The following is a 14,027-nucleotide window of genomic DNA, read 5'->3' on the forward strand; positions in this document are numbered from 1 at the left end:
CCAAGGTGGACCTCGTCGAGTGGTACTACCAGATTCCAGTGTATCCTGAAAATGGCCTTTTCGAGTTCCTTTGGATGCCTTTCGGACTAAAGAATGCAGCCCAGACATTTCAGCGACCTAATGGACGTGGTCAGCAGGGACCTCAACTTCATCTTTGTCTACCTCGATGACATCCTCATCGCCAGCCCCGAGGCCATCCTGATTGCCAACACACACACACACAGGATGCACCTGACTCGCCTTTTTGAACCCAGCGAAGTGCCAGTTTGGCCTCGAGACAATAGATTTCCTGGGATACTGTATCATCCGAGAGGGAGCCAAACCGCTGTGCTGGACAAGGTAGAAGCCATCCAAAACTTCCCCAAGCCGATCAAAAGCCTGCAAGAATTTCTTGGGATGGTGAACTTTTATTATTGCTTCCTCCCAGGAGTGGCCACCCTCATGCAGCCCCTGTTCGACCTTTTCAAGCTCAGCGATAAGATGCTCCAGTGGACTCTGGAAAGCCCACCCAGATTCTACCTCCCCCACCCCAGCCCCTTACAATAGACGCGTCTGTCAAATCAGTGGGTGCGGTGTTGGAGCAATGGGTCGACGAGCAATGGCGGCCACTAGCCTTCAGCCTTCAGGAAACCAGAACTCAAGTACAGCACTTTCGACCATGAGCTGTTGGTACTGTACCTGGCAATATGACACCTTTGGTACATGTTAGAAGGAAGGGTTTTCACCGCCTACACAGACCACAAACCACTCACCTATGCACTCAGCAAGGTCTCAGACCCGTGGTCAGCAAGACAACAGCGCCCCCTCTCCTACATTTCGGAGTACACAACGGACATCTGCCAAGTTGTAGGCAAGTCCAATGTGGTGGCCGACGCTTTATCCAGACCCACAATCGCCACCACCTCATTGTTGCTCAGCTGGCCAAGGACCAAATGAAGGATGCAGGCATCCAGGCCTACCGGACTGCCATCACCAGCCTGAAGGTTAGCGATTTCTGCCCCTCACTGGGGGGCCCATTGTTATTGTGTGATGTATCCACAGGTTTCCCCAGACCCATCTACCTGCGACCTGATGACGACGGGTGTTCAACCAAATCCACGACCTGTCCCACCCCTCCATAAGGTCCATGGTCCGCCTGTTGTCCGACTAGTTAACGTGGCACGGCCTCTGCTGCGATGTGACCTTGTGGGCTAAAAGCTGTTTGCGATGCCAACGTGGCAAAGGCTGCACTCCAGACTTCGAGCCAGCACAGTGCCGATTTGTGCAAATGGACGTTGTCAGCCCGCTCCCCGTAAGCCAAGGTATACGGTATCTGTTCACAATAATCAACCACTTTACCCATTGGCCGAAAGCCATACCCCTACCCACGTGCAACATAGAGACTTTTGCTGGAGCCTTCTTGTCCACTTGGTTTGCACATTTCGGAGTCCTGACCCATATCACTTTGGTCCGAGGGGCCCAGTTCACTTCTCGCTATGGGCTGATCTAACCAAGTTCTGCAGCAACCAGTTGCACCACGCCATGGCCTACCATCCTCAGGCAAACAGCCTGGTCGAGCGTTTCCACTGCCACCTGAGGGCAGACCAAAAAGCTCGACTACAAGGCCTGAATTGGATGGCAAACTCCCATGGGTGCTCTTAGGCATTGGCACAGCACCAAAGGAAGACCTACCAGCCTTGTCAGCTGAGGTGGTGTATGACTTCCCACTTAACATCCCTGGGGACATTCAATTCAACCCCCCCGGCCCACAGCCTAGTTCCCTATGAAGGGCCACTCAAGGTGTTGCAGCCGGACTGTGTCATTTTTACACTGGACATTGGTGGGCACAGGAGGGCGGCAGCAATTCTTGGGAGGGGTGTAGTGTAGTGGGCCAAGCAATCGTGCGGTTAGATGGGCCGAATCAGCGCCCCAGTCGGCCGACTCAAAATGGTGCGGGTACCTCTTCACTCCTGAGGAGAACCCCGCGGTTAACGACTCGTGTTGCCCAGGGGACATCACCAGTTCCGGGTGGCGTACCACCGGTCAGGGGGTGATGCTGCAACGTGCTGATATCACTTCTGGAAGTTGGTGTTTCCCCGTGCTCAGTGTGAGAAATTCAAACAATAAAGTCAGTTATTGGTTCACCTCGCACTGTGTATATGTCTCCTGATTCCGTAGCACTGCCATAGCAGACGCTACAACAGCACAATTTCCCTCCACCCTATGGGTCATGGCTCCTTCCACAATATGGCACATAATAGTGCGGGCAAACAAGGAAGAACATTAGTCCCCCGACTCCCGGGAAAAATTAATTAATTACACATTGGGAAATAATAAATCACCCACTGCTTCAAGGTCCACATTAACTTGATCATCATTAATTAAAGATGTTTCCATCTGGGTTTCTGGCATCAACTGAGACTCTTTTTGACAGCTTACAATCTGCTTCTGCACAGCTTTCTTCGTTGGAATTTGGATCCGCAGCATCTCTCTTTGAACTTCTCGTTGAGGTCTTAAACTCAATAATTCTTGTTGCTCTTCCTTAATAGTAGGAAGTGGCTTTGCAAATCTTTGAGCTTCTGCTTCATCCATAAAGAACTTGGGTTGACTTTCACCAATAACACTTTCAAAGTAGCTGGACATCTAAAAGTAAATTTAGAGCCTTTCTTCCAAAGAATCGCCTTCGCTGGATTAAATTGTTTTCTTCTATCCACCACTGCTTTACTTAAATCTGGATAAAAGAAAATTTTATTTCCATCAATAACCATAGGTCCCATGTTCTGCCTTGCTTTCTGGACTGCCAATCTTATGATGTTCTTTCTATTTTGCAGACATTTAATCAATATAGCTCTAGGTGGCTGATTGGGTCTAGTGATCACAACTCTATTAGTTTTAGGGTAGTTTTAGGGAAGAGCAAAGAAGGGCCTAAAGTTGAGGATCGGGATTGGAGAAAAGCAGATTTTGAAGGAATAAGAAAGGATTTGGGGAGTACTGAGTGGGACATGATTTTTTCAGGAAAGGATGTAAATGAAAACTGGAGAATATTCAAAAAAGAAATTTTGTGGGTACAGAGTAGATATGTCGCAGTGAGGATCGAAGGAAAGGCTGGAAGTCATAGGGAGGCTTGGTTTTCGAGGAATATTGGAAATTTGGTTAGGAGAAGAAGGGAGGTCTAGAAGAGGTATAATTTTGAGAAGTAAGAGTTCTACATCCATTGTGAGAAGTCTGGTAAGCTTTTGGCTAGCTAATTGAAAGGAATAAGATTCAGATGAAAGATGGTGCGGAGACTAGTGACCATTTCAAAATAAGTGAATTCTAATCCAGATGATACACATCTAAATCCAATAAAAATAGTACTTCAGTGTTGGTTATCTGGACCACTTTAATCTGCCGACACTTACTCAGAATAAGTGTATGAGTCTGGAGGCACCTATTTCTCAAGAGTAAATACTTTTTTTGCAATTTCCTCTTTACAATCTGGTAAATCTCCGGAACCAGATGGATATGCTGTTAGATTTTATAAATCCTTTTCCAATGGCTAGTGCCTCATTTAAGTTCTGTGTTCAATGGGATTCATTCTTCCATCATCTTTTAATGAAGCTTGTATCTTTTGCAAAAAAAAAAGGAAAGGACCCATCTGAATGTGTTTCTTATAGGCCTATTTTGTTACTTATGAAGATTTTGTCCATAATATTGGCCCATAGATTGGAGAATATTTTACCATTAATTATTTCTTCAAACTAATTTTATTAAGAATTGTTATTCTTATTTTAATATACACAGTTTATTGAATATTTTATATTTACCCTCTACTCCTGCCCCTGAATGTGCTCTTTCTTTAAATGAAGAGAAAGCTTTTGATCGGGTGGAATGGAGTTATTTATTTGCCACTTTAGAAAAATTTAATTTTGGATCATGCTTTATTAAATGGATTAAATTATTATATTTATGTCCTACTGCCTCAATTCTTAATAATTCACAGCAATTAAAACCTTTTAATCTTCAATGGGGTACTCGTTAAGGTAGTCCTTTGGTTTTTGTCTTGGTATTAGAACCTCTAGTTATTGTTCTTTGTAAATGTAGAGGTTTCATAGGGATATTTAGGAATGGCATTGAACATAAGGTTTCCTTGTATGCAGAGGATCTTTTGCTTTTTGTATCCAATCCAGATGTTTCTTTACCAAGCATATTAGCTTTATTTTCTCATATTAGTTAGTTCTTTGGGTATCTGCATACAAGTGAACTATTGCCTTTAAAAGGTTTTATATCAAGATATTCTAATTTCCCTTTTAAGATTGTGAAGGATCAATTTACCTATCTCGCTATTACAATTACTAGGAGTTATAAACACCTTTTGAAGGAAAAATTTCCTGTCTTATTTAATCAAGTTAAATTACTATTATCAAGATGGTCACCTTTATCTATTTTCATGATTGGACATATCAATTCTATTAAAATTATTATTTTACCTAAATTTTTGTATCTCTTCCGATCCATACCAATTTTCATCCCCAAATCCTTTTTTGATTTGCTTATATCTTCCTACATATAGCAAGGAAAACACCCTTGCTTAAATTAAAACTCATCTTTGAAAAGCTAAAAGGAATGATGGATTGGTGTTTCCCAATTTTAGATTTTATTATTGGGCGGTCAATATACATAATTTGCTTCTTTTGTAACATTTCAGTGAATTAGTTGACTACCCTTCATGGGAAGAAATGGAACTGAATTTTATGAAAAGCACTTCAATGTTGGCAATTCTTGGGTCCTTTTTAATCTTTATATAAATTGACTGATAATCTAATAATTAGAAATAGTTTGAGAATATGGGCACAATTTAGAAAGTTCTTTGAATTTCAGTTTTTCTCTTGCCAGCCCTATTCTATCTAACCATCTTTTTCAACCTTTTACTAGATACTGTTTTAAGGGATTGGCATAGATTAGGTATTAAATGTTTTAAAGATCTTTTTATTTGAAACAATTTTGCTTCCTTTGAACAATTGGTGGTAAAATTTAACTTGCCAGAAACTCATTTTTATTTAGATATTTACAAGTTAGACATTTTGTTCAATCAAAGATCCATGACTTTCTGCGAATTCCCAAAGTAAACGTTCTTGATTTACTTTTTGATTTGCAGCTTTCTCATAAAGGTTTAATATCTATTACAGAAGAACTCCAATTATCCAAAATGGTCGGGACCACACCTATGTCAAATAAACTTTTTTTTCAGGGAACTGGTCATTTTCTATAAACAGTCTAGTAGCAACAGCAAATAATTTGTATCAATGTTAAAACAACAACAGGGTGAGGTTTGAGACTCTGTAATCTGATTAATACGGCCTCCTTTTGTGCATACCACTGTTTGTTGCAATTTAAAGTGGTCCATAGAATGCATATGTCCAAAGTTGAACTGTCTCATTTAAATTCAGACATAAATCCTCTTTGTGAAAAATTTAGAATTGTTGATGCTTCATTGATTCACATGTTCTGGACTTGACCTAGTCTATAAGAATTTTGAAAAGACATCTTTCAAACATTATCAATGACTCTCAAGGTCAAATTAGAACCTTGCCCTTTAATTGTTCTATTTGGATCATTTCAAGAAGATCATGTTTTACTGACGCCAACTCAAAGCCTAATTTTATCTTTGATAGCCAGACATGCAATTCTGATTTAAATGGGAAGACAGTAGACCACCTATACATATACAATGGCTAAGTGATCATTGTTTTTTCTAAGTATAGAAAAAATTAGATATGCTATTAAAGATTTAAATATTAACTTCCATTTAATGGACTATTATCATAACCTAAAGAATTAGAGTTGTTTAGATGCTTTGATGCTGTGCTGTCTGGTTCCAGGTTGGTGTCACTTGATTCCTGCATGTCATTTTTTAACTTTGCTTAGTGGTAGGGGTTTTGATTTATAAGATTTTCTTTTTTTATTTGTTTAGGATTTCTTTTTTCTTTAGATTTTGATAATATCATAGATAACTGCTTTGCTCAACTGCAAAATTGCAAGCATTGATAAAATTGCTATAGAAGGAGAAGAAAAGAAAAGAGAATTGTAAACTTTTAAAATAAAAAATTATACATTTCTTGAAAAGAATTTATAATTTCACCTTTTCTTTCCTTTTTCCTCTCGGGTTTTTTGATAATATACTTTGATATACTATTTCCTATGTGCTCTGGATTTTTGAATTGTGTTCAAAAAAGAGTAATGATAATGTATTGACCATTTTTATCTGATATAACATTATGATGCATGAAAGGAATGTTTTGGTTAATTAAAATAGAGACCTTGGGTTTAGCATTGAAGGGGAAATGAAAAAGTTGCCCTCTCCATTTTGACGAGAATTATCAAGCTATGAATATGGTTTCTTGTAAGAAAACAATTTCAGATTTCCTTCGCTTAATTTGATTGTTTAAACCTTTCACATTCCAAGAAATAACTTGGATAGGATTACTCATGTTTTTTTAATTAACGTTATGAAGATAACCAGGTATGAATTATCACAAAACTCCAGGTGACCACCTTGAAGCTGTATAGTAGCAGAGCTTACATAGAACTTAAAGCCATAACAACCTTGTGAACCCAATGCCTTAAACCGAAATGCCCACTCTCCTTCCCAAACAACTAAAATCGGAAGGTTACTGTTTGGAACAGGAATGAGCCCCAAAAAAGACATTTTAACCCCAAAATTCTTTAAGCTATTATTAATGTTTCCAAAAAATATAAACTTGTATTTAAAGCTACAACCAAAGTGAAAGTCAAATAAATTAAAGATTCACACTCAGATCTGTAATGCATGTGTATATATGATGTATTCATTCACCCTTTACACGCTCAGCCATAGAATAAAATGCATGCTTAGTGCATTGATGTCTTGTGTTTCTAAGCAATAAGTATGTGAAATAACAAAAAAGTGTGCCATTAATACTAAAAGAGCAATGAATGTATATATTTCCATCTACTCCCCATTTAAGTTTGCAGGTTCAGTAGAACAAATAGCCTAATCACATGGCAACTTTAAAGTTTCCCATATATTAATTGGACTATGTGTATATATTATTATAACCATTAGCTTTATTTCCCATGATCATCTAATAACCTGAGCGCATAAATACGTAGAACATTTGATGCGCTATTAATAAGTGCGTGTAGCAAATACAAATCATTATTAAGATAAAATTAATGTATTCAACTTAATACTCTCATCCAAGAAAAAGTAATTAAAGTGCAATAAAATTAATAGAAAGAGAAACAAACTTAGATACAATAATCCCCAACTTACGCCCATAATTGGGACCGTCAGGTTGGTTGTAACTCGGATTGGTCATAACTCAGGGACCTCGGGAATGGGGAACCACTGTATACCATACTTTTAATACAAAATATGTACTTGTACAGTAGTTTTAATAAAGATTAAAAAAAATTGGTTGTATGTGCGGGAGGACATATCTCGCGTAGGTCAGAAGTAGAGGACTACTGTAACTTTAAACCAGATTAACAAAAGGGAGAGAGCAGCTGAACTTCACCTAATCAAGAAAAGAAAACAAAAAGTTTCAAACACCAAATAACAGTTCATGCAAGACTTGATGTTGAAGGCATATCTTCCAAGGATCTTCGTGCTTCTACCAAGTTTAAAAACTTCTTGTTTGGAGATGTGCTGGGTATAACAAAGCAGGTTTGAAACCTTTCTTGTACAGTTCAGCCATTACTTCTTTAAATTCTAAATGTAGATTCATCACTGCAGGACAAAGATTGTCTACAAATCTGATCTGTTGTTCACGATATTGAAGAGTTCGTTTCTGTCGGGCTTCATGAATTATAATATCTTTTATTTGGTAGCGATGAAACCGAAGAATAACTGAACGTGTGTTGCATCCCGGATCTGGCTTGGGAATCAAAGGGTGATGTGCTCTGTTGAGCTCAGGCTTAGAATGAAAGAACTCCTTTCCAAATATTTCCAAAAGTATCTCTGAAAAGAAGTTGGTTAGTTGGTCAGATTCTGTATTTTCAGCCCAGCTCAAAATTTAGATGTTCTGTCTTCTGCTTCTGCTCTCCAAGTTGCTAACTTTTGAAGTTAATTTAAGTTGCTAGCAGACAGTCCCGAGTAAATTTCCTCTAATTTATCCACACGATCGTTGAAGGTTTCCAAGTCTCGCTCCACAGACCCCAGACGAACATCAATATCTGATAATGACTCCAAAACATTTTCAAGTGTAAATTTTACTTCAGATTGATTTTGTTTTACAGTTTCAGTTATCTCCCTTCTATGCTTGTTTAAAGTTTAGAAATGGAGACCATAGGCAGAGTAGCTGTCTCTTCCTCCTTTTTGCTGTTTTTTTTCCAGCTTTAGCACTCCTCAGAGCAATTTTAAAGCAATTAGCAATGATAATTAACAAGGAGGTGAAGTCTAAAGCACTTTGGTTGAAATGTAGAGATGTAGAGACTTCAGTGAATGTTCCATGAACGCTGTAATTTCGCTGCCTGGTTCACGACCCAGGAGGAATGGGCTTGTAAAGCTACAAAGTATTTCCTTTACTGAGGGATGTTTAATCCACACTCACAGTCCCTGGGGCCACCAATGACCAAGGCTGACAGTTTATTGCGGCTAACAGTGTATGTTAGAGTGGCTGAGGGTGGTTGTAGGATGGTTAAATTTGGATCGTGAATTCTTTGAGATGTGCGACGATCACATGAAAGCACAATCTAAGGGCTCAAAACATGGAAGATGACCTATTCCACTGGTGGATGAGTCTCCGATAGGGGACATAATTAGAAGGTAAGGGTGCAGTTATGTAAAGTTTGTAAAATAATGATTTCCTTGCATGAATGTTTTTGAAAGGGATTGGTTGATGGGGATGGGTGCAGACGTTTAGGTTCTTATATTCAGAATGTCTCAATACAGCAACTGAAAACACTTCTCTTCTTTACTTCAGACTCTTTGAGATTATTGCAGGAGAGAACAAACAGCAGCTGTTTGAAACATATGATGGTCTGGAAGAGGAAGCCAAAAAACTGCAGCAGGAAGTTGTTTATTTAAAGGACCAGTTGGGAGCACCCACACACAAGCAGTCTTGCCTTCGATCAGCACTAGAATCTGATGTTGAGAAGCTTCAGAGTGTTCTATATACTGGATCCAAACAACTTGTACTTCATTGTGAGGTGAGTTCCTTGTCATCAGGGGGGTTGCTTTGTTATTGTTTTTTCATTCAGAAATTACAACTTACATCCAGGCTTGGAGTCTATTTCGTATGGGAATAATTTTTTTGTAGCTTAATTTGGCAGAATTCATCTGAATTTGGTATCTTCCTGATAAAATCATTCCTTTTAGAAAAATTGACTGTATTTTCCCAGTAGGTGGCACTGTTAACGTAGTGGTTAGTGCAACGTTGTAACGCCAGCGACCAGGGTTAGAATCTGGTGCTGTGTCTGTGTGGGTTTCCTCTGGGATTCATCACACCCTTCAAAAACATATTGGGGATTGTAAGTTAATTGATGTATTTGGTTAGCATGGGCTTGTGGGCTGGGAGAGCCTGTTACTGTGCTGTATGACTAAATTTAAAATAAAAAAAAAGTAAATATTTTGTTTTGCTGTTTTGAAATTTATTTTTCTTTCTTTGCATTTGACCTTTTATTGCCTGTTTCAGTCATTTTTGAAAGGGTTTCTATTGAAGACTTAATCAGACAAAATGAATTTCAGTCTGAACGTTCCAAGGATTTATGACAGAAATTCCTCATCTCACTTTAATGTGTGGTCCCTTATTTTGAAAACTCCATCTCGATTTTTTTCCCCAAGGGTAAATCCTGCTCTCATCATCTGCTTTGTAAAGTTCTAGATTCTAGACTTTCATTAAAATCCTCTCTCATTCTTTTAAATTACAATGAGTACAGGGCCAACGTACTCAAGCTTTCCTCCCTGAATCTACTCCTTTATTCTCAGGTATTAACCCAGTGAACTTCCTCTGAAGTGTATTCCTTCTTTACAGTACACAGTTCTCCAGAAGTGATCTCAGCAATGTTCTTTTAAACTGCATTCCATTTAGAATAAAGACCAATTACTTGTACATACGTGCTAACTTTGTGTATAGGGTACCTAGATCCTTGTGTCCACAATCATTTCATAGTTTCTAGCCACCTGAGTAATCTGCTTTCTTAATATTTTTTACTAAAGTAGAAAGATCTACAATTTCCCACCTTTTGTGTATACTATTGATGGGCTAGGGATGTTGCAGGTAAAGTGACATTATATATTATTAATTGAGTGCTCAGTTCAAGGATATTTAAGAGTAGTCTACATTCGTATGTTTGGAGTTGCATTTTTCCAGGATGGGTGAGGATGACTGAAGCTCATTAACAGGCAAAAGATTTTTTTTTTTTTTTTAAATTTTTTATTTTTCACACCATAAATCACAATAGCCATGATATACACTTTTTCTTTTCCACACATTTACAGTGAATTTTTCTCCCCCCCCCCCCCTCCCTCCTCCCAAGCCACCCCCCCACCCCCCCCTCTCATCCATCTCTCATCCATTTTAGGTATACAATCTAGGTTGCATTAATTCAGTCAGACAATGTTGTCATTCAACAAAAATACACCAGAAATTCTACTGAGTCCATTCTTTTCTTTTCTTCTCCTTCCATCAACTTAGGTAATGTTTGTTCCCGGTAGGTTTTCGCTATTGTATTTAATGTAAGGCTCCCATACTTGTTCGAATATTTCAATATTATTTCTTAAACTATATGTTATTTTTTCTAATGGAATACATTTATTCATTTCTATATACCATTGTTGTATTTTCAAATTATCTTCCAATTTCCAGGTTGACATAATACATTTTTTTGCTACGGCTAGGGCTATCTTGACAAATCTTTTTTGTGCATCTTCCAAGTCAATTCCAAATTCTTTATTTTTTATGTTACTTAGGAGAAAGATCTCTGGATTCTTTGGTATATTGTTTTCTGTTATTTTATTTAATATCTGATTGAGATCATCCCAAAATTTTTTTACTCTCTCACATGTCCAGATTGCATGAATTGTTGTTTCCCTTTCTTTTTTACATCGAAAACATCTATCAGATACTGTTGGGTCCCATTTATTTAACTTTTGCGGTGTAATGTATAGTCTGTGTAACCAATTATATTGTATCATACGCAGCCTCGTATTTATTGTATTTCTCATCGTTCCAGAACATAATTTCTCCCATGTTTCCTTCTTTATCTTTATATTTAAATCTTGTTCCCATTTTTGTTTAGTTTTACCATTTGTTTCCTCATTCTCCTTTTCTTGCAGTTTGATATACATATTTGTTATAAATCTTTTGATTAACATTGTATCTGTAATCACATATTCAAGGTTACTTCCCTCTGGTAAACTCAAATTGCTTCCTAATTTATCTTTCAAGTAGGATCTCAGTTGGTAATATGCCAGTGCTGTATCTCCAGTTATATTGTACTTATCTCTCATTTGTTCAAAGGATAAGAATCTACTTCCTGAAAAACAATTTTCTATTCTTTTAATCCCTTTTTTTTCCCATTTTCTAAAGGAAAGGTTGTCTATTGTAAAAGGGAGTAGCTTATTTTGCGTCAATATTAGTTTTGGTATTTGATAATTTATTTTATTTCTTTCTACATGAATCTTCTTCCATATATTGAGGAGATGGTGTAATTCTGGAGAAGTTCTATGTTGTACCAATTTTTCGTCCCATTAATATAATGTGTGTTCAGGTATCTTTTCCCCTATTTTATCTAATTCTAGTCTCGTCCAGTCTGGTTTTTCCCTTGTTTGATAAAAATCTGATAGGTACCTTAATTGTGCGGCTCTATAATAATTTTTGAAGTTTGGCAATTGTAAGCCTCCTTGTTTATACCATTCTGTTAATTTATCTAGTGCTATCCTCGGTTTCCCCCCTCTCCATAAAAATCTCCTTATTATTTTCTTTAACTCTTTGAAGAATTTTTCTGTCAGTTGTATTGGCAATGCCTGAAATAAGTATAGTATCCTTGGAAAAATGTTCATTTTAATACAGTTTATCCTTCCTATCAGTGTTAGTGGTAGCTCTTTCCAATGCTCTAAATCGTCCTGTAATTTTTTCATTAGTGGATTGTAATTGAGTTTATATAATTGGCCTAGATTTTTGTTTATTTGCACACCTAGGTATCTTATTGCCTGCGTTTGCCATCTGAATGGGGATTCCTCCTTAAATTTTGAGAAATCCGCGTTATTCATAGGCATTGCTTCACTTTTATTTACGTTTATCTTGTATCCCGACACTTCTCCATATTCCTTCAATTTCTTATATAGTTCTTTTATTGATAGTTCTGGTTCTGTTAAGTACACTATCACATCATCCGCAAATAGACTGATTTTATATTCCCTGTCTTTTATTTTTATTCCTTTTATATTATTATCTATTCTTATCGATTCTGCTAGTGGTTCTATAGCTAGCGCAAACAATAATGGTGATAGTGGGCATCCCTGCCGCGTTGACCTGCTTAAGTTAAATTGCTTTGATACATGTCCATTTACTGTCACCTTTGCTAACGGTCCCTCATATAATGCTTTAATCCAATTAATATACTTCTCCGGTAAACTGAATTTTTGCAATACTTTGAACAAGTAATTCCATTCTACTCTGTCGAAGGCCTTCTCTGCGTCTAAAGCAACTGCTACTGCCGGTGTTTTATTTCCTTCTACTGCATGAATTAAGTTAATAAATTTACAAATATTGTCTGTTGTGCGTCTTTTTTTGATAAATCCAGTTTGGTCTAAATTTACCATTTTCGGTACCTGTTCTGCTAATCTGTTTGCTAATAGTTTAGCTATTATCTTATAATCTGTGTTTAGCAGAGATATTGGTCTATATGACGCTGGTGAGAGTGGATCTTTCCCTTGTTTTAGTATCACTGTAATTATTGCTGTTTTACATGAATCTGGTAAGTTTTGTGTCTCATCGATCTGGTTGATTACATCCAGGAGGGGCGGTATTATTAGATCTTTAAATGTTTTGTAGAATTCTATTGGGAGTCCATCCTCTCCTGGTGTCTTATTATTTGGTAAATTTTTTATTATCTCTTGTATTTCTACTGTTCCAAATGGTTCTGTTAATTTATTTTGTTCCTCTATTTGTAGTTTTGGTAGTTCAATTTTAGTCAAAAATTCATCTATTTTCCCTTCTTTCCCTTCGTTTTCAGTTCGGTATAATTGTTCATAGAATTCTCTGAAGTTTTCCTTAATTTCTTTTGGATTATATGTAATTTGTTTGTCTTTTTTCCTTGTTGCCAATACCATTTTCTTAGTTTGCTCTGTCTTAAGCTGCCATGCTAAGATTTTGTGTGTTTTTTCACCTAGTTCATAATATTTCTGTTTTGTCTTCATTATATTCTTCTCCACCTTATATGTTTGTAATGTTTCATATTTTATTTTTTTATCCATCAATTCTCTTCTTTTGGTTGTATCTTCCTTTTTTGCTAATTTTTTTTCTATGTTTATTATTTCCCTTTCCAACTGCTCTGTTTCCTGATTATAGTCCTTCTTCATCTTGGTTGCATAACTTATTATTTGTCCTCTAATGAATGCTTTCATTGCATCCCATAGTATAAACTTATCTTCCACTGATTCCGTATTTACTTCAAAGTACATTTTTAATTGTTTTTCAGTAAATTCTCTAAAATCCTGTCTTTTAAGTAGCATGGGGTTTAATCTCCATCTATACATTCTTGGAGGGATGTCCTCTAGCTCTATTGCCAATAACAGGGGTGAGTGGTCCGATAATAGTCTAGCTTTATATTCCGTTTTCCTAACTCTCCCTTGAATGTGGGCTGATAACAGGAATAGGTCTATCCTTGAGTATGTTTTATGTCTAGTCGAGTAGTATGAGTATTCCTTTTCTTTTGGGTTTTGTTTCCTCCATATGTCCACAAGTTTCATTTCTTGCATTGATTTAATTATAAATTTGGTTACTTTGTTCTTCCTGTTAATTTTTTTCCCCGTTTTATCCATATTTGGATCCAAATTCAGATTGAAATCCCCTCCTATTAGT

At 37.1% G+C, this 14,027-nt stretch overlaps 2 protein-coding genes across 5 annotated transcripts in view; both read left to right on the forward strand.

The window, feature by feature from the left end:
- The window catches only part of poln (polymerase (DNA directed) nu), a 512,442-nt gene that overhangs the window by 17,098 nt on the left and 481,317 nt on the right, over positions 1-14,027 (forward strand). The gene's annotated exons all lie outside the window — the stretch shown is intronic.
- haus3 (HAUS augmin-like complex, subunit 3) overlaps positions 1-14,027 on the forward strand; it is a 34,438-nt gene that overhangs the window by 13,793 nt on the left and 6,618 nt on the right. Inside the window, 1 exon segment of the mRNA XM_069942301.1 lies at positions 8,925-9,150. Within this exon segment, the coding sequence (XP_069798402.1) occupies positions 8,925-9,150 (226 nt within the window).

Source organism: Narcine bancroftii, chromosome 1 (assembly GCF_036971445.1).
Source record: "Narcine bancroftii isolate sNarBan1 chromosome 1, sNarBan1.hap1, whole genome shotgun sequence".
NCBI classification, from domain to species: Eukaryota; Metazoa; Chordata; class Chondrichthyes; order Torpediniformes; family Narcinidae; genus Narcine; species Narcine bancroftii.